Source organism: Stigmatopora nigra, chromosome 18 (assembly GCF_051989575.1).
Source record: "Stigmatopora nigra isolate UIUO_SnigA chromosome 18, RoL_Snig_1.1, whole genome shotgun sequence".
Lineage (NCBI taxonomy): Eukaryota > Metazoa > Chordata > Actinopteri > Syngnathiformes > Syngnathidae > Stigmatopora > Stigmatopora nigra.
Window position 1 is genome coordinate 5,528,281 of NC_135525.1, and position 20,037 is coordinate 5,548,317.

A 20,037-nucleotide genomic window follows, 5' to 3' on the forward strand; every position below is an offset into this window, starting at 1 on the left:
ACCAAGAATTCTAACAAAACCTTGAGTGTGAGGTCATCAAGAATTTTTGGTTCATCTTTACATTTCCCCAGAAACCAGAAAAATCCGGCTTTGAGAAGTGTATACTACAAAGCAATGTTGTCTCCAACCAACTCTTGACCTCCATTTTTTTATTTATTTTAAAATTATTATTTTCTTTTTAATTGGACACTGGAATGTAAAAGCTGTTTAATTCCATTTTTGTTTGAAGTGTTTGTATTTCAATTTAGGACTTCACGGAAAGCACGAGTAGTAAAAAAAAAAAAAAAAAAACGGAAAGTGTGGGCGGGGCCTCGACTGAGCCGCCTGATTGGCGGCTGTGACCGGAGCAGCTTTTTGTTAGCGTACGCTCGACGGGGGTGTCGTGGACGCTGCTGAGGCCCAAATAGGTTTTTCGTCAGGACGATTGAGTTGGGATTGGGACACATGCATGTATAGAGAGACAACAAAAGACTGGTCATTTGCCAACATGCCTATTTTGGGTCATTCGGGGAAAGGTGTGCTATGTTAGGAGACGACTTGTCCATGTTGGTTTAGCAGATCACCGGATGTTGAAATGAAATGGGTGCTTTCAACTAAAGATAATAAATTGATATTAACACTAACTTTTTTTTTTTTTTGCAGACTCAGTTATTGGTCATTGACTCTCTGGATTGCATTGACAGTGAGTGTAAAATTCTTGGAGTGGAAGTTTCTGAGGTGGGAGTTTATTCACAAATTGTTTACAAATTTAAAAATAATAAACATGTTAAGTGATTCTCTTTTGGTGGTATTGATGGCAATTCCCGTAGAGAAGCTTTCTGAGGTGCACGTTTATTTGGAAGTGTTTTGTTAAAAATTAAGAATTTATTTGAAAAGAGATACATGGTATGGAAAATGAATGAATGAAACATGGTCTATAAAACACACTACAACTATGGGGGGGAATTTAAGTTTTTTTTTTATTCAACACTTATAATAGGCTCACACACATTCCAGTCAGGAGTAAAGTTTATTGGCTTATTGTGTGAGAAAATCCCAAAAGGCCACCATCGATTTAAATTGACTTTGATTTATTAAAGGGACAGTACATATTAATGAATGACCGAATATCTTGACTACTTATTTATTAATGATTTATTTATTTGTTGTTGTTATTTGTGCACTTCCCTACTTATGTATGTTATAACTAACTACTGACGTCGACTACTTAGTTATTACTTATTTATTTGTTTGTCTGATTGTGGTTATTTGTGCACTTTGTGGGGAAGACTTTAAATCTCATTATACTTGTATGAATACAATAAAAGCATTCAATTCAATATGTGAATATATGAGATGATATCTGATGGCTGATTTACAATTTTAGTATCTTGTGCAGGTTGAAGACCAAATAGATTGGACGCCTATTCGTGTCATTAGACGTTCATCGCCGTCAATGGCAGCAAATATAAATGGTAGCTTTCAATTCCTAAATCAATACAGAGCACTCCTAGAGTATCTCAAAAATATCTATATGTGTGTGTGTGTTATTTTACAGTAATCTCCTCGTAGATGAGAAAACGCGGCTGGTAATATTCCGAATTCGACCTACTAAATCCTCATCTATTGTGTGCTCACACAACCGAGCGGCGCAGCGTTGCTATATCTGACTCTGACATCATTATTGCAGGCCGACTGGGAGGATCGCTGCGCACCTCCCTTTAAGACGGGTCCGAGCCTCGGTCGTTGATGAGAGGGGGGAAGAAGAAAAAAAAAGAGAAAGAAAAAAAGTGGCGGCGGCAGTGCTGGTTCCGAGACGAGGGGGGAAAAGCGTGCGAGCCAACCCGAGCCACGGTGGCAACCAGCCGGAGAAAAGCAAACCGTGAGTGCATTTTGTGTGAGCCGACACGCCCGGGCAGACAAGGAAGGAAGGGTGGGGGAGGAGGACCGTGAGGACGGGGGAGGACCGACCGGACTCGGGACCGCGGGAGACGGAAGTAAGCGAGGGGGTTGCTCCGAAGAGGAAGCCCTATCCCTTTAAAAAGCGAGTGGGACATAGCGCGGCGAGAAAAGGAGAGGAGGGGGAGAAGAACGAGGAATTAAAAAAGAAAAGGAAGAAAGACACAGGGAGGGCGGAGGGAGAGCGGGCGATAAAAAAAGAAAGATGACATCCTCGCGGCTCAGCGGCCGAGGTGGGGCGACGGGCCGCGGCCCGGCGAGGGCGCCGCTCGCCCGGGTGCGCGCTTGACTCGACAGCGAGGCTTTGGCAAACAACCGAGCGGCCTAAACGGAAGAGCTCGCTTGCAAAAAAACAAGAGATTGACTCGTTAAAACAAAGCATGAATTGACGGGCTGACAGATACGTGTCTTATTACCCATATGCGCAGTCACGGGGAACAAAAAAAAAGATTTATTTCACTGGTATGTTTTAGTATTGTGAAATTCGGACGGGAGCTTTTAGGCGGCCGAATTGGGTGCTTTTTTTTGCGGTGACCTGCTATTATGGCTCGAATTTAGTCCAGTCAAAGGTCCAAATAAGGGAGGTCGAAAGGGACCTTGGTGCTATCCGACCGACGATCGTTCTCTGCTGCACCCATTTGGTTTAACGGCGTCATGCCAACTCCGTGACATCAGCAGCTTGGCACGCCATTGAAAAAAAAAAAAAAAAACAACAACACCGTTGTAATTTAGTATTTCAACATTCGGGTGTTGTTGTCTTCATTTTCTTTTGTTATGTTTGGAGGGCCCCCCCAAATCATGCATAGGTCGCCCTCCAGGATCTGATTTTCTAAATCTCCATCTCAGTGGCACAAAATGGATGCTGCGTGGAGCAATTTCCTCTTCCAGGTAGGCTTGGTGAGACCCTCTTTTTTTGTTCTTATTCCGAATTAGACTAGCTCATACTTGGTCTGTGGCCAGGATGGAAGTGTACCCTTTTTTGTGATGATGGCTTCTTGTGTCTCCAGAATGCTCCCACCCAAAACCAAGTGGAGGGGGGCCTCCAATCGGAGCTCATGGCGGTCCACAACAGCTCTCCCCAAACCCCACCCACCGAGCACGTAACTCAGCCTCCCTCCACCGTGGACACCACCGCTCTCAAAGAGGAGCCCATGCCCATCGAGGTCCACGGGGGCGAGCCACACCCCGCCGCCACTTCGTTAGGTACGCCGACATACCGCATCGCTGTCCAAAAAAAACAACGTCAATATCGAGTAGAGGTTGATTGAAAGGTCGCCGGGAAGTTCAAAGGTTGATGTCGACTACTTTTTATATTTTATTTTAGAGATACTTGGACATTTTCATCAGTTGTTTTAAGCACTGTAGAGTTTAGTTTCTTGACACAAAAGGTAAATGTGAATAATAGTTGATTTATTTGGTTTACTTATTTTTTTTTGCAAGAATTAACTATTGCAAATAGGAAAATATTTGAAAACATGAGAACATTTGACCAAAGTGCCACTTGGAAAAAATCTGAAAATTAATTTAAAACAAAAAAGTTGAACCCACTATTTTATTTTTTTTATATCTGGATTAAAAGCCCTGAATATTCATTTTTTTTATAGATTTAAAACTATATTTGTTTTAGCTTTTTTAAAAATATATTTTTAGATTGTACAAAATGATTTTTGAACTAAAAACACAAAACATGGATTAAAAAAAATACAATTATTGATTTAAAAGGGGGAAAATCTGAAAATTTAATATACATTGACATATTAAGTCGAAACCACTATTTTTCAAGTATTAGTAAATAATGAAATATCTTTACATTTGAGGCTTCTGGCCCAGAGATAGACTTTGGCACCCTAATGAGGATAAAGTGGTTCAAAAAAACGAGATATTGATATTGTAACATCAAATGTCCCATATGGCAATGGACTATTTTTTCCAGCGTACCAGTTATAAATGGCGTTTCCATTGAAAAATTCCGACTGATTTTATTTATTTGTTTTATCCCTTTTGTTTGTCAGTGAAACCGATGTCCCGGCCAGCCCGCGTCCCGCACATCTGCGCCCTTTGCAACAAGCAGTTCAAGAACAACTACAACCTGCGGCGGCACCAGTCGGTCCACACAGGGGTACGCATGAAGGACAGGGCCAGAGAGCGGGCGGAGGGGGCGCAGGAGGGCGTCGCCGGCCAGCTGCTGCCGCCGCCGCCGGCGGCGTTGGTCCCCTCGGTGATGGCGGCGGGAGCCGGAGGGAGGGCGGAGAGGACCCCCGGCGTGCCCCTCACCCTGCTACACCTCTCCGCTCTTCCCCTCCTCGCCCCGCCGCCGCCGCCGCCGTCGGTCAGTCAGGACGCGCCCCACGTAGTGGCTAGTGTTAACCCCCCCCTTGCTCCGCCTCCTGCTGCTGTCGTCATGGCCACAGGGGCGACAGTACAGGTGGGTCAGGGCTTTGTGCAAAATGGCTGTCGTCAACTCCCGACCTTCCAGCATGTTGTTTCTTTAAAGGAACGCTCGAAGCAGCGAGGAAAAGTCTACACACCCCTGTTTGAATGCTAGGATTTCGTCGGGTTAACTCCTCCGGGCCGTTGACGGCCACAGATGTCCAAAACCAATGCTAGGGTGGCCGAAAAGGGGTATTTTGGTTATTGGCCGATTGTTTTTTTGCGACTGATCGGCTCGTAGAAAACGGAAGTTTACTGAGCTTGGCATTTTTTGCTCTGCTGAGAAAATTGAGAATATTATCATGTAACTTTATTATATGTTTGCCCCATTTTTTTGGACAATTCAAACTAAACTTTTCACCCAAAATATAGTTTTTTTTGGGGCGTTTTGACTTAAAATGTCAAAAATTGCAATCAAAAATATTTGAAATTCATCAACTATTATATAAATACATTTTTATAGATTATTTACCTGTCCTACATTTGAATTAAGAACTAAGAAACTACATTGAAAATCTCAAAAAGCAGATTTCCCTTTGAAAAGTCAAATTCAGAGTCATTTTTTTTAAAATGAATCCCTTATCTTGTTTAATATCACATAGATTTGATAGTAATTTGTCCTTGAATGCTCTCGTCCGCAAACATACAAAACATGAAAAACCTGCTATAAATTTAAATGACCACACGTCTATTAGCATCCAATACGGGGAAAAAAAACATATTTAGTTCTATGTAACATAGAAACCTGACAGTGGTGTGTAAACTTTTTTGAATCCACTTGTTGATAGTAATGAAGACTTCTTCCCAACTCCATTTTTCTATTTGCGTAATCGAAAACCCCCCAGAAGTCGCCACCTGGCTCCCCTGCATGCTCTCTGCAAACAAACAAACAAACAAAAAGAAGCCCTTTTGGTGTCAATTGATGTTTTTTTTTCCATTTATTGAACTTTTGCTAACTGCCACAGCACATAGTCTGTGGCCTGCCTTAGCAGTGAATGGGTCAAATGTCAATTCAGGCATCAAGGGGTTAAAGGTCAAACACGTTCATCCACACTAACAGGGTGTTTTTTGCAGTTTTTTTTGCATGTGTGTTGACGTCCCAACTCGTTTCCTTCATTGAATGTTTTTTTTCTCACGTTTGTTTTTTTCAGAGGCCGGCCAATCAGAACCCGGCGCCGGTGAGAAAGAACCACGCGTGCGAGACGTGCGGCAAAGCCTTCCGCGATGTTTACCACCTGAATCGCCACCGGTTGTCCCACTCGGACGAGAAGCCCTTTTCTTGTCCGATTTGTCAGCAGCGTTTCAAGAGGAAGGATCGCATGAGTCACCACGTGCGATCTCACCAGGGCGGTGTGGAGAAGCCGTATATTTGTCCTCATTGCAGCAAGGCTTTCTCAAGGTTGGATTGCTTTTTTTTTTAAACTCCATTTAATTTAGTAGGTAATAAGTACTTTTTTCAGTTTAAAAAAATGGAAATATTCGGTATAGTCTATCATTTTTTGGGTTTGCGTTTTAAAACAAATGTGGAAAAAATAGTAAATATTCGGTTTTATTCATTAATTGTATTTTATTTAAATAAATAAACAATAAATTAACAAAACTATTTTTTTGGGAGGTAATTATTGAAACAGGATTATTTTTCTGTTTAAAAAAAAAGTGAATATTGGCTATTTTATGGGGACAAAATCATGATGATTTATTTTCTCAAGGCCTACATTAATTTTGATTGAGCAAAAAAACTAAGTCGACATAATTATTAATATTTGTTATTATTAGCCTTCTGCTATAATCTTACATATTACTCACTAATCAGTCAGTGACTTTGATGCTAATATTTTGGCCTTTTCTGACCTTGAAAATGCTTCCATTGCATAATGCAGCTAAAAAAAAAAATTACTTTAATTAGTAAAAACAATGAATTCTGACATTGAGCATTTGATTTTTCCCTTCCAGGCCTGACCATCTTAACAGTCACGTACGACAGGTGCACTCTTCCGAGCGACCGTTCAAATGTCCGGTAAGTCCCTGTTGATTGGATATATGGTGCCTTCAATAGGTTTGAATTGAATGCTTTTATTGTCATTATACAAAGTATAATGAGATTTAAAGCTCCACAAACAACAAACAGATAAATAAGCCATACGGAATAAATAAGTACTCAAACTAATAAATAAGTAGTCAACCTAAAAAATAAGCTTTTCACATCACATTGAAGTCATTTTGGGAGAAAAAGTCGCAAAATTATGAGGCAAAAATTGTCAAATGACTTATTTTTACACAAATATCAACTTTTGGCAATGGAAGTTTGGTGAAAAAATATTGACATTGAAATACTTTTCCTTCCTAATATCTTAATAATAAGGACTTTATATTGTGAATACGTGACAGAGTTAAAAATAAATGAAAATTGCTACAATTAGTCTTCTAAAAGTACTCATTATTATATTTTGAGATGTGAATTTTTGTTGGTCTCCTGTATGAATAAATGGGATGATTTTGTTGTTGTCTTTTGCAGACGTGCGAGTCCAGTTTTGCCACAAAAGACCGCTTACGTGCGCATATGATCCGCCATGAGGAAAAGGTGCCCTGCCACATCTGCGGGAAACTCCTGTCGGCTGCTTACATCACAGATCACATGAGGGTGCACAACCAATCGCAACACCACATTTGTCACCTGTGCAACCGCAGTAAGTCCACATGCATCACACAAATCAGAAAGAAAAAAAAGGAATACAATATTTTTATTTGATATAACATTAAGGAAATATTGAAAACAAGGTCAAAATATATTATACAAATAGGAATAGTTTTCCAAGTGCTATTTAAATTATTTAAAAAAAGATTTAAAAACAGATTATTTCCTATTTGAAAATAATCTAATCTTTGATAATGACTGTTTTTGTTTTCTTAATTTTCCTTTTTTTTTTAAATCAAGAAAATATTGACCCTTTTCCTTATTCTTTGAAATGTAAAACATTTTTGAATATTGAAATAGTATCATGTACATTTTTTTCCACATTAAAATCACTTTATCATGGACCACAGTCAATAACTTTAATGCCAATAGCAGTAACAAGATTTAAAAACAACTACTATTAGCCTGTAGAAAAGAATTTTAACCATTTTTGGCACCAAACAATGTATCCACCCACCATCATAATAATGGTCAGCATACATAAAAATCCTAATAATGGTCAGCACATATAAAAATGTATACATTTTGGTCTCCACCCTGACCTGACTTTAAACCCTCTTCCCCTCTTTAGGCTTCACCACTTTGACGTACCTTCGTGTCCACGCCCAAAAGCACCACGGCCAAGAATGGAAGGACAGCCCGGGCGGCTTTGGCGGCACGGCATCCGGCGGCGTCCTAGTCTGCCATCTTTGCGGCGTCCACTGCAAGACACCCACCCAGCTCCAAGGTCACATGGGTACCCACGCCAACAACCAGGGGGGCGCCCAGAGCCCCGCCTCTTCAGACGCGGTGGCCGGCAGCTCCGTCTCGCTCGCCAACATGGTGAACGCTCCCACCGTCTACGTAGCCGGGGGTGCCGTAGTTGACCTGCTGGTCACGGACTGCTCTAGCATCGCCGCGCCGCAGTCGCAGAGTTAACGTCGGACGGCCAAAAAAATAATAATAATAATCCAGAAATAAAAGACAGGTAAGCCAAGTGTTGCGGGGATGCCAATCTATTGAAACACATTTCAAAGCTACATTTTAGCATGAATTTGTCTTTTTTTATTTTTATTTCTTAAAAGCAGGACGGTAATAGACGTCCAATCCATTTGAAGTGAGAGTCCCGTCTGAAAAAAAGCTTTGTAGTGCGACTTGTAGTCATAAACAAACAAAAAAAAAGGCAGGTTTAAACTTTAATGTACTAAAACACTTGAGCACACTGGCTGTTATTCACATTGAGAGACATTCAATTTGTTAGCGTGTAATTAATTACTACTACCGTTTTTGGCCTTTTTAACTCATTGGCTGCCATTAACAGTATATGGATGTCAAATCCATTTGAAAAGGGAGGGAAGGCAATGAATAAGTCACTTCACTGGGTTTCATTGACGGCTGTAGATGTCCCATTGCTCAGCATATGCTAATGGAGTGTGAGAGTTTCTGAGGTGTGGGTTTGTTTGTTTTTTAAACAACTCATGTGGAAAATACATAAATACAAAAACTTGCATTGTATTTAGATATTGTCAGTGGACTGTCCAAATGCATCGGAGGACTCTGGACGGAAAATGGCTGCCAATGAGTTGAGAATGTTGATTTGGAATGAGTTTTTTACACTTAGGTCTTCCTCTCTGATTCTGAAAACAAGACTTTGATGCTGCACCTCAATGGAAAAAAACAAAACAAAAACCAACTACCTTTTTTTGCATGAATGCAAGCTAACTGGGTTTCTCACCCCGAAATGAACTTTGAGTGCTTTCACTAAGGTTGTAAACTATAATACCAACATGTCTTGTTTTTAAAAATAATAATAATTTTCTCAGCCATTTTATTTGATTGTAACATTATTGCCATAGTCTTTTTTTATTTTATTTTCTCTACCTGCCAGTCCAATAAGTAAACATTAGACACTAGATTTAGTGTGTATAGCACCTAACATGAATTAATCTTTTATTTGGATGGATCTCACCGGTTGCAACGTTTCAGATTTTTGAGTGATTATGTTTATAATGTCACTTTTTTTTCTTCTTGTGTTGAAAATGTTCTTCCTAGGTGTTGAGAAAATGTCATTTACTTAACATTGTTTGATTTTACTTCCATTTACACTACGATAAAAACAAAAAACAACAAAAAAATACCTCTAGAAATCTGTACGGCTCATCTAATGCCTTATCATAACCAATTGCATTTTCATTCTTTTATGATGATCAGATCTTAGTCATGGGCTTCATTCAGAATATTAATGGGATGTATTTATATTTATATTTTTATATTTCTCAACAGTATGCATGTCTAAAGGGTTAGTGCTAAAAAAAAGAGAAAACATACAAAAACCTTGATGCTTATTACAGTCATGAATATTAGGTTATTTTGTAGATGGAGTAGAGCTCATGTTATGATTTTGTAATTTGGACAATTTCAAGTAAAATGGGTAAACATACATCGTGTGGCCTTTTTTATGTGTGGAAAAAAATGAATGGGATAAGTTTTTTGAACAAACAAAATTATACAAAAACAATGTAGCTATACTGTTTTTGAGAGAATGTACAGGTATATATATATATATATATATATATATATATATATATATATATATATATATATATATATATATATATATATATATATATATATATATATATATATATATATATATATATATATATATATATATATATATATATATATATATATATATATATATATATATATATATATATATATATATATATATATATATATATATATATATATATATATATATATATATATATATATATAGCTCTGATTATTACATTTTATTTATTTTATATTAAAAAATAACTGCAATGATTAATAATAGTACATTTACAAGTAGAAAATGAATTTGATGTGCAAAGGTGTCACCATTTCATAGTTTTTCCAATAAAAATATACATAAGGGACCTATTCTGGGTCTGATGTTACAATCATAATTGATGACTAGCTAGTACGAATTGCAAAAATCTGCATCTAATTTTGGTTATGACATCATCTGTTAGGAACATTTTGGGTGAGCTTAATAAAGACAACTGAGAATGGAAAATTAATAAGGATATAGTACTTTATTTAGCCTTTTATCTCACTTTAATTTGCAGACTTTGTGGAACAGGTAAGACCCAGTACTAACATAAACACTAAAGTGACACTAAAGTCACTTCCATTTCAACCGGGAAGGGCGGGCATTGACCGGCCCGGTGGAAAGTGGATAGCGCATCAGCCTTACAGCTCTGGGGTCCTGGGTTCAAATCCAGGTCGGTCCACCTGTGTGAAGTTTGCATGTTCTCCCTGGGCCTGTGTGGGTTTCCTCTGGGTACTCTGGTTTTCTCCCATAGTCCAAAACATGCATGGTAGGCAGATTGGACACTCTAAATTGGCCCTAGGCATGGGTGAGTGTACATAATTGTCCCTTGTCTCCCTGCGATTGTCTGGCTACCGATTCAGAGTGTCAGCTGGGATAGGCTCCAGCACCCCCGTGACCCTAATGAGGATAAAGCGGTTCAGAAAATGAGATGAGAGGTCGACATTGATTTATGTTACAATGCCATTGACGGGGATGTGCGTCTAATCCAATGAGTTAGGACTTTAAAGTGAATACAATATTAAAAAAGTCAATACATTATTAAAAAAGGGGTCCTCGGAGTGAAAGAAAAACTTAAAAGACGCCTGCACTGGATTGCATTTTCCAAAGTCACCTTGCCCTTGCGTCCCGAAACGGGAGGTCATTTTCCGGGACGACGTGCATGGAAATAACGATGCAGTTGCGGGGCAGCGAACGTTGCAAAAACCTTCTCGTCATGATTCGATGCTGCTGCTGCTGCTGTTCGCAAGTAGCTGGCGCAGCAGTCCGCGGCGCCGACTGTTGAGTCAACAGCTGCAGCAGCAAGAGGAGACGCATACGTTGATGAGTGCAGCACACCGATGCAATGATACCGGGACCGGAACGCTCCTTCGACGCTTGACGCCTGCTCAGACAAGCTTTTTTTGGTCGTTTCGGTGCCGTATCCCCCGCCACGCGGTGCCCTTTCCACGCCACGCGTCCCTTTTCCACCCCACCGTTAGCTTGGCCGACCGCTAACCCCGCTCCAGGCGTCCGAGTGGCCGCGTAAAACATGTGTTTCATCGCGGCGGATACCCCCGGGACCACTCGAGCTTTCCTCCGTGGGACGCGAGTTTCCAGCGGACGCTGACCGGACGCCCACGGACGCCTCCGTGTAAGTATTATTCGTATTTACTTCTCATTTTCTATTTTCCCCCCTCTCCCTTGACATGTGCACCAAACTCTGGTATCCTAGCCAGTTAGCTTGAAAGCTAAGTGCTACAAACAAATATCTTGTCATTTAAAGAGCCGACGCCGCGTGTTGCTCATTTTCACATATTCACATTTGTATCATTCGAATTGGGTGAAATTTTCCCTTTAACCGTCATCGGCATGTGAATTATTTTATTTATAAGCGTCTTGTAAAGTAAAAAATGTGCTTTAGCCGGCGGGGCTCACTGGTTGACATCGGCTAATGTTAGCTATCGAGTTTAGCGTCATTGTTTATATAGAGATGAATTCTCTCGGACAAATGTCTTTTTTTTTACTCAGCCCAGGCACATATTTTGCCTGTTTGTAAAAAGCAACAACACAAAGACGAGAAAGAAAATTAGAAAAAGTAAATGCACAGGTAAATGACGTGCCACCTGCCATTTAATTGAAAAGGGTAATTGTTCTGCCTGTCATATGTTGCTGCCAAAGACGGGATCAATATTTATTTTTAAATGAATAGCAGAATAATTTAGTTACGAATGTTAAATATAATTGTCTTGCCTAGTGTTTTTCCTAGTTCTGCTTACCCTGTAAAATTGATCTTTAATGTCCTAATGATGACAATGTCAAAAAAATAAAAAAAGCCCTCTCACATAAATTTCACTCCTAAAAAAACGATTTTTTTCTAAATCCAAAACAATATCAGAGAACACCCACTTTTTCCCACCAATCATTTGAGTATGACATCACAACAATAGTGGACGTTCATGCCTACATATTTTGTGCTTCGTTAGCTAGTTCACGTCAATAGAATAAAAGAGCAGTCACATGGCAACAATAGGATAAAAAGCCTATGTATCGCATGCTTGCAAATTTAAAACATCTGTGGCTGATTCTGAATGTAACATTTTCTTTTTGGAGATTAAGTTAAATTAATTCTGCTTTCATTAGTAAGCCAATTCTGTTTTGATGGATGTGTCAAAACAATAAGCTATCATTTTAAATTCACATGTTGTATCATTTCACAGCACCTTTACCCCGAATTTTAGCTTCAGGCCTATATATCTATTCGTATTTGCACCGGCGTCACTAAATTCTTAGTCGTCATCGTTGTAGTAACATGTTGCCTACAAATGTAACCCCCTGATAACGCTTCCAGGAATTTCAGCACATTTTCTGTGATGCAATGCTGCTAATGGCTGTCAACTTTTTAATGAGTCAGCGGTCTGGTGAAAGCAAAACCACCTAAATAAAAAGGAAAAGTAGACTTTATTGTCATCAGAAGAGTTGCAATTTTTCTTCAACGCTTCTCTTGATTTATTCACGCTGTCGGACTTTGAAAGATCAATAACTGGTGATGACGTTAGCCTTTGACCTCACAGGGAGGAGAAAGAGACACAAATATCCAGGACCAGATCGCCCGCCAGACTTTTTGCCTATCCCCCAGACGGCCAGGGACCATGCTGACCATCCTCGCCGCTGGTTCTGTCTTCTTCCCGGGACTCTTCCTTCTCTCCAAGCAGTGCCTCAAGTCTATTCCGGCGCTGCGATGGAGCGAAGGCGACGCCGTCATCGTATCGGCCAGGTCAGACTGTTTTCCGCACATTTGATCTATTTGAACTAATTGTCACAGTTTTTCCAATTTGTACATTATTATAATCTAATTTATAGATCATATGTTATTTACTAGCTTATTACTTTGTTATTGACAGTTTTAGCAGGAAAAAATATGGTGCACTGTATAATTGCCTTTCAAAGAAAATAATAATGTATTTTTTAAATTCTAAATAAATACTAAATTAATGAACATTTTAAATTCAAAGTAAAAAATGATTAAATTTTTCTATACTAAAAAAAATGGCCAAAAGTTTTACCATAGGATGCTCCATTGGAATTTTTTTTTTTTTTCTTTACAAAAACTGTATTTTGAAATCCCATGAAAGAATATATTCTTTTCATTTTAAAATAGTTCAGTGAAACATGAAGTGAAAGTTTCTGAAGTGTGAGTTTATCCAAAAAGCCTTTGGAAAATACACCTAAAAAATTAAAGGGTTTTTTCATTTGTCTACTTTCTAGGCTGGTGTCGTCCATTCAAGCGGTCATGGCTTCCTCTGCCGGCTACATCATCGCTTCCTCTTGCCATGACATAATCGAGGACCAGTAAGTAAATAAATTAAAACACTCTCAAAACCCTATCACACTCTCCAAATTTCCTTTTTTCCTTTCAGGCATTGGCTAACCAGCACATACATCATGTTTGCCGTCCCCTACTTTGTGTACGACATCTATGCTATGTTCATGTGCTACTGGTACAAACTGCGGGTCAAAGGTCACGAGGAGGCGTCGGCCGCCCCCCGCCACATGACGTCAGCGCTGACCAGCTACCTGCGCCGCGAGTTCCTGATGGTGCTGCACCACGTCGTCATGGTTACAGTCTGCTTCCCCGTTTCTGTGGTAACCTCCCTTTTCTCTTTAAATGCTAAATTGAATGCTATACTGATGTATATGCCTTTACAGAGCACTCATTGGCTGCCGTTGACGGCAAAGGATGTCCAACCCCTTTTGACTTGGTGTAATAGTCAGTAATGGAGCACAGTGCAGTGGATACAGTAATGGTTTAGCTACCATTGACATTATTAGACATTCAATTCTTTTTGACTGGGAGTGGCTACCAGCGGTTATTCACAGTGAGTCCACCCACCTGAAATGAATTGAATGCCTCTCATTGTAAATAGGTATTCACTTCCATGTGCTCCTTGTTCAAATGGATTGGAGGTCTATTGTTGTCAATGACAGCTTAACTATCCCAGTTCATTGAGTACATATACTATACTATAAAAGTTGTAAAAACTATGGTATGCTATGACTAACTGACATGAAATCAAAATGGATGAGACAGATGGTGGCATCAATGGCAGCCAATGAGTGCTCTACAAAGAGTTAACTCCACTTTTCAAATGAAAATATAGTTTTTACATTCCACCAATACATCCACCCTTACATACATGCACACTTTTAACCCTGTGGTGTATGTACTAGCAAATAAAGTTTTCTTATCAGACATACTCCAACAATTACACTAAATGCAAATTTAAAACCCTACTTTTTTGATCCTATATCTGGACCATACTTTTTCTCAGATTGGTCAATCCTGTGATTTTCACTCAAGTATGACTTATCATCCCTTTTTTCCGCTTCACCACTAGTACGACTTTTTGACCTGAGCAACTTATAGTCTGAAAAATACAATGGTTCTGCTGCGTCTGTCTGCCGGAGACGCTATTTGTTGACTTAAGCGCATTTGCAGTGCGGCGTAATTACAGGCAGTGCACTCAGCAGCCCGCCTACAGTGGAATACGAGGTGTAATTGTTTTTCTGGACCGGTGATTAGTTTTTGTCCATCTCTCCCTCCCTCTAGTTTGTGCGCCAAGGAAAGGGAGATTATTTCCAGGGCATCATGTTCATGGCCGAACTCAGCACTCCGTCCGTCTGCTTGGGAAAAATACTTATCCAGGTAGGTGTGCATTGTGTGTTAGGCATGTATCCACATTCCCCCCACTATCGCACATGATAAATCATGAATGATGGCTCTTAATTCATTAATGCCTATCGTATAAGATAATAGCAGTCCCTTACATTTTTTTTAGGTTTCTAGTCATAATAAAGTGCCTTAAAAAGGCATTATAATTTTAGCTGGTATATCTTAAATTCCTTACATTTTAAACAGAGGTTTACATGTTATGGCTCATGTACAATTGAAATGATTATTTATTATCTTCCATGACTAATGTAACTGATCTCTACTATTCACGCGAGTCAGGCCGTTATCGATGATGACATTTAGCACTTTAACTGTACTGTTAGGCAAAAACGTGTCTTTACTCTGCTTTAGCCCTTCAATTCCCCCTTCTGAACCCCACGATGTTGGGTCCACACGTGTTTTCTATCCCAGCATGCAACTGGTTTTTCACTTGCATATATATCTCCTGTTGACTGTCTCTCCACACGAGCAGCTGTCATCGCTTGGTAACGCCGTTTGCTTGAATAAACATTGCGCAAACGCCCGTACTGTAAGCCCCCCCCCCCCACCCCTTTACAGCTGTTAGCATACGTCGAGCAGATACGCTATCGCCTCCTCGTTGCCTCTGCGTTCTGCCCCGTCAGCTGTCTATGTGCCTGTGTGATAAGCTCAAAAGCCGCGACGTTAGCGGGAAGGCCCACCTTTTCACTCTAGAAACAATGGAGGAGGTAGCTTGTGTTTGGCTAGCTTTATCTCGTCAGAACAGGTCGTTATGTCCACTTGACATGTCATGGCGTCTAACGATAGCACAATAAACCCTTATACTGTCACTGCCTTTTCCTTATGGCTAAAGTCAAGAAACTATAAATGGAGTACACTTATATAGTGCTTTATTGACCTTGTCACAGTGGTCAAAGGGCTTTACATTTACGTACTCTTACATAATGTTAAACAAAGGTGATAACATTTTGGGTAGTGAGGTCAACAGTAAAAAAAAATCCAATCAAATTTAGTATCCTAATGATTTCCCAATTATTTTTTCAGGGATTCTTTTTAGTTAATTACGCAAAATTGAAAAAAAATAATTGTGTACTTTAGTTCTCACGATTAAGATATATGTATTACTTGTATTGACCACTTTAATACATATTTTCCCTAATCTATATGTTTGAGTGTCTGAAACTTCATCCACATCCTTCCTACTGTTGCATGGTGAAAGTGGTTAGCATGTCTGCCTCACGCTTCTCAGATCAAGGGTTCAATCCCGGGTTCTGGTCTCCCTGTGTGGAGTTTGCATGTTCTCTCCTTGCCTCTCAATAGGTGTGCATTTTGAGTGTGAATGCTTGTTTGTCCATATGTGATCTACAATTGGCTGGCAACCAGTTCGGGGTGTATCCTACCTACTGCCCATAGCTAACTGAGATCCAGCACCCTGAATGAATGAAATGAAATCTAGGCCTTCTATGGGTTTCTCTACTTGAATTTGAACTTAAAGTTCACAATTTGCATCAACATTATGTACGGATTTCCAAGAAAAGATGAACCGAGTCCACTCAAAGCAAACTCCTGCTTGCTTTTTTCTCTCTGTCTCTCTGCTCTCTTTTGTTTCCACTCTCAGTACAAACAGCAACACACTCTCCTGCACAAAGTGAATGGGGCTCTTATGCTGATCACTTTTTTCATCTGTCGAGTCCTCCTCTTCCCTTACCTCTACTACGTCTATGGAAGGTATGTCTTCCCCTCTATATTTCTTCTCTTTACGCTGACTTAGAGGGCTGCAACTTATCACCCTTTCGGTAGGCCTGCTACAATGTATCCATTAATTCACAACTAACTATTCAAGAACTATTTTGATAGTTGTTAACATGGTTTAAAAAACTTTTTGGACCGAAAATATTCCAAATCACCCTTATTTTTAGCCTCTCGTTAGCAAATATTCCCATTTATCAATTTAAAACAAGTAATGTTCTTTATTTTTCATTGTATTTATTTATATATTTATTTTATATAGTATTTAGTATTCATTTCTTTTAAATATTAAAAACAGAAAAGGTTAAAGCTGTAATAGTCTCAAAATATTTATATTTTCTATATTCAAACAAGCAAAGACAGTACATGTTCTTTTTACAGTGTAGATACAGTTAGTATTTCTACAATATTTTAAAATATTTGCAAATATTGCTTTTGTTCCCAAAAACAATAATACAATAAACAGTAGCATATGACTATTTATGTGAACTATTTTCTGTGGAAAATGCTTGCTTCCAAAACAATTTTACAGCCAAAATGTAAAGGCCAAAGTTTAAAGTGATGAGTCAACTCATCGCAAACAATCAGTGATTAATTAATTGACCATCCGAAACATGGCTTGTGGCAGTCTTACTCTCACTCTTCAGTCACCCTTGGCGTTGACTCAACCAATATTCCCCCCGCTGTGTTCTTTGTCGGAGCGCAGGTACGCATCCATTCCGTTCCACCTGGTCCCCCTATCGGTGCCGTGGCACTGTAACCTGGGAGCCGCCCTGCTCATGGCGCCTCAGCTCTATTGGTTCTCGCTCATTTGCCGGGGCGCCCTGCGACTCTTCACGGGCGCCCAAAGACGGCGCCCGGGCGTGAACACCACCACGGACGGGGGCACGGCGCCCCCACAGCCGGCCAATGGCTACAGAGCGGCGTCCGCGGATTCCGACTTGGCTACCCACTGAGAGGAATCGGAAGGGGGAGGCGGCGGGGCGGCGGATCGGAGAATGTACCAATGTCATTGGGCGGGGAGGGGGCGGGGGAACTAGTAGCAACTTGGCGAAGGGTAAATATTCACAGACGATGTCCTCAGATGGCACTGGAGTCTTTAACGAGAGTGCCGTTGCTCTCTGGTGATGTCATCGGGCGGCGTAACGGGAAGGACTGACCCGAGAGGATTTAGCCCAGATGTAGAGCAAGCATAGGTGAACCTTTTCCTTCAATGTAGATCAAATCGCGGCATCTCCGGAACAGCGGGTCCGTAGGAATGTATTATATTGTACGTTAGAACTTTTGCTGTAGACTGGAGCCCGAATTCAAGCATAGAAAACCGCGATGACCAAAAAAAAAACAAAAGAAAAAAAAAACATCCTGGCTAAAGGAGAAGTTTGGCTTGTTAGTGTTTCCTCTGTATCCTCTATGTAGTCACTGTCACTCGAACGTGTAAGAAGCAACCTGCAGATCATCTCGTAAGACTAAATTCTGCTGCCTTATCCCCTTTTCCACTATGAGTTGGCTTTTTGTTTCATTTTTTTTTTTGGGAGGAGATGGTGTACATAGCTCTTGTAAAGTCCACATTTCCACATCAGTATTAGGACAGTGTTGCATTATTATTATTATTCTTTTCTTTTTCCAAGTGTCATTTTTTTTTCTTCCATTCCTCACCTTAGTTGTTGATCACAATCGACCCTAAAGTGTAGATACGACTTCATTCTATTTTACTTTGTGTCCCATTTTAGGACATTCCTCCCCACATTAACCAAATGTGCTGTTCATCTACATTGTTTTGCTGCTTTTCTGGTCCATAAAATCGAAATTAATTTAGTTTTGGATCTAATTTATGAATCAATTTCTCAAATGTTCCATAGTGATGTTGTTGTTGCATCAAGCTAATCATGACCAAGCGTTAACAGTCACATTATTCAACTAAATTTGAAAAGTTTGATTCAAATAAGTAAAAAAACATAGTAGAAAATCTTTGTGGAATTTGAATACAAATTACAATCAAATTGATGAAGCAAGTTATGAATCTCAACATTTCAAAATGATGGTTTATAGCATGAAGCTAACCACATCTGGGCATTAAAAATTGTAATGAAATTTTGATGTTTTGGTTGAAAAAGCTCAAAACTCCACTGTGAACTTTGACAATGTACTTTTTTCTTTTCTTCCAATGTCATGTCTCCATTTAAAAATGGCTTCTTGTAATGCACAGAGCATCCCGAGATTGAATTAGTAGCATTGCTACTCAATTGGGACACAGCTAATATGAGCTAAGGTCCATGCTCACATTTAAAGGATTCATTGACAATGACAGCCTTTTAATTCATTTGGACTTGCATTTGAATTTAAAACATTCAAAATATAATCGAGTTCATACTTTTTGAGAGTTTTTACATCACGCAAACCGTGCCGCAGGGTTCCATGAACCTTAGAGCTAATCAATTGGCCATATCTTTATTTTTAAGCAGCAGCTACACTCTACTAGAAGTGGGTCATGGCTTTAAAAATAAAAATAAAAGTATATATGTATAATTAAAACAAAAAAACAAAAAGCTAAAAAAATACATAGAAACAAAGAATGAAGCGTGTGCCAAAACATCCGGACTAGTAAACCGGGCATGCCGACCACACAGCAAACCCTAAACCGGGGGGGACCCAACGTACTGTATATTCCAACAAAATGCTTGTTATTTATTTGTATTTATTTATTTATTTATTTATATGCTTTGTGGTTCTGAATGCATATTTATGCATCCGTTATTATGATATACTCTGCTTCTGAGCCTTAAGTCAAGGCTGTAATGTCACTCCAACTTATCGGAAATATACTTCTCTGTCCTGATTTCGCCTCACGTCTTTATTTATTTAGGACACTGATGAAAATATTATATGATAGTTATTTTTGTGTTTTCTTTATCAATTATAGCAAAATGAATACTGTATTTTCTCGCAGATAAGCCGTATTTGTAACTAAGAAAAGATAGGGTACGGCTTATATGCGCACAAGACATGGTATACTCTTGGTATACTTTGTTTTTTTTAACCAGTAGATGTCGGCAAGGTAACATTTACTATTTGTTGGTTATTTTTTGTTTTGCTGTAAGAAAACAAGCATTACTGGATGAATTAATTCCAAATTATATCCACCCTAATAATGTGCTTTTGATTCATATAGTATCTCAGAAACACCATGTGTGATGATATTTTTAAATTATTTTCCCTCCAAAGTAACAGATTTGTACTCCCTATTAAAACCATGAATATGGAGGAGAAAATTGTAAATTGGGGCAGATGATATGTGAGAAATAGTCAAATTCAATGATTTTAAGGCGGCTTATACACGAGTAATTATGGTATATCAGATAAATAGGTGAGATTAATTTGTTCTACTGTAATTGTGATTTCTTTCAGCTGGGTATCTTTAGCGCACCAGGATCATCACGTCAGAGGACAAAACAACTT

General features: G+C 39.4%; 2 protein-coding genes across 9 annotated transcripts; both read left to right on the forward strand.

The window, feature by feature from the left end:
• The first annotated feature begins 1,715 nt into the window (after positions 1-1,715).
• On the forward strand, positions 1,716-9,482 carry mazb (MYC-associated zinc finger protein b (purine-binding transcription factor)). Of its 8 annotated transcripts, none has more exons than XM_077739450.1 (8): positions 1,716-1,861; positions 2,723-2,835; positions 2,946-3,141; positions 3,951-4,057; positions 5,520-5,767; positions 6,322-6,385; positions 6,884-7,055; positions 7,635-9,482. In XM_077739450.1, exons 2-8 carry the CDS (start codon positions 2,794-2,796, stop codon positions 7,979-7,981), a joined length of 1,176 nt encoding a protein of 391 aa, XP_077595576.1. In that variant the 5' UTR covers positions 1,716-1,861; positions 2,723-2,793; the 3' UTR covers positions 7,982-9,482. The 8 variants fall into 8 exon arrangements, with proteins under 8 accessions (XP_077595576.1, XP_077595580.1, XP_077595578.1 ...); XM_077739454.1 differs by having other exon boundaries at positions 2,723-2,826; XM_077739452.1 differs by having other exon boundaries at positions 1,729-1,861; positions 2,785-2,835.
• Positions 9,483-10,820: 1,338 nt separating this feature from the next.
• Positions 10,821-19,417, forward strand: LOC144211833 (ceramide synthase-like). Its single transcript, XM_077739320.1, has 7 exons — positions 10,821-11,274; positions 12,695-12,897; positions 13,389-13,472; positions 13,541-13,766; positions 14,731-14,826; positions 16,451-16,560; positions 17,288-19,417. The coding sequence occupies exons 2-7, from the start codon at positions 12,773-12,775 to the stop codon at positions 17,535-17,537; spliced, it is 891 nt and encodes a 296-aa protein (XP_077595446.1). The 5' UTR covers positions 10,821-11,274; positions 12,695-12,772; the 3' UTR covers positions 17,538-19,417.
• The last annotated feature ends 620 nt before the right edge of the window (positions 19,418-20,037 follow it).

Bases quoted from the DNA above. Each gene is read 5' to 3' on its own strand.
- mazb (XM_077739450.1), top strand. From the start codon at position 2,794: ATGGATGCTGCGTGGAGCAATTTCCTCTTCCAGGTAGGCTTG. The intron at 2,836-2,945 runs GTGAGACCCTCT...TTGTGTCTCCAG, and splicing joins TCCTCTTCCAGGTAGGCTTG to AATGCTCCCACCCAAAACCA. The intron at 7,056-7,634 runs GTAAGTCCACAT...TCCCCTCTTTAG, and splicing joins TTGTCACCTGTGCAACCGCA to GCTTCACCACTTTGACGTAC.
- LOC144211833 (XM_077739320.1), top strand. From the start codon at position 12,773: ATGCTGACCATCCTCGCCGCTGGTTCTGTCTTCTTCCCGGGACTCTTC. The intron at 14,827-16,450 runs GTAGGTGTGCAT...TTCCACTCTCAG, and splicing joins TGGGAAAAATACTTATCCAG to TACAAACAGCAACACACTCT. The intron at 16,561-17,287 runs GTATGTCTTCCC...GTCGGAGCGCAG, and splicing joins CTCTACTACGTCTATGGAAG to GTACGCATCCATTCCGTTCC.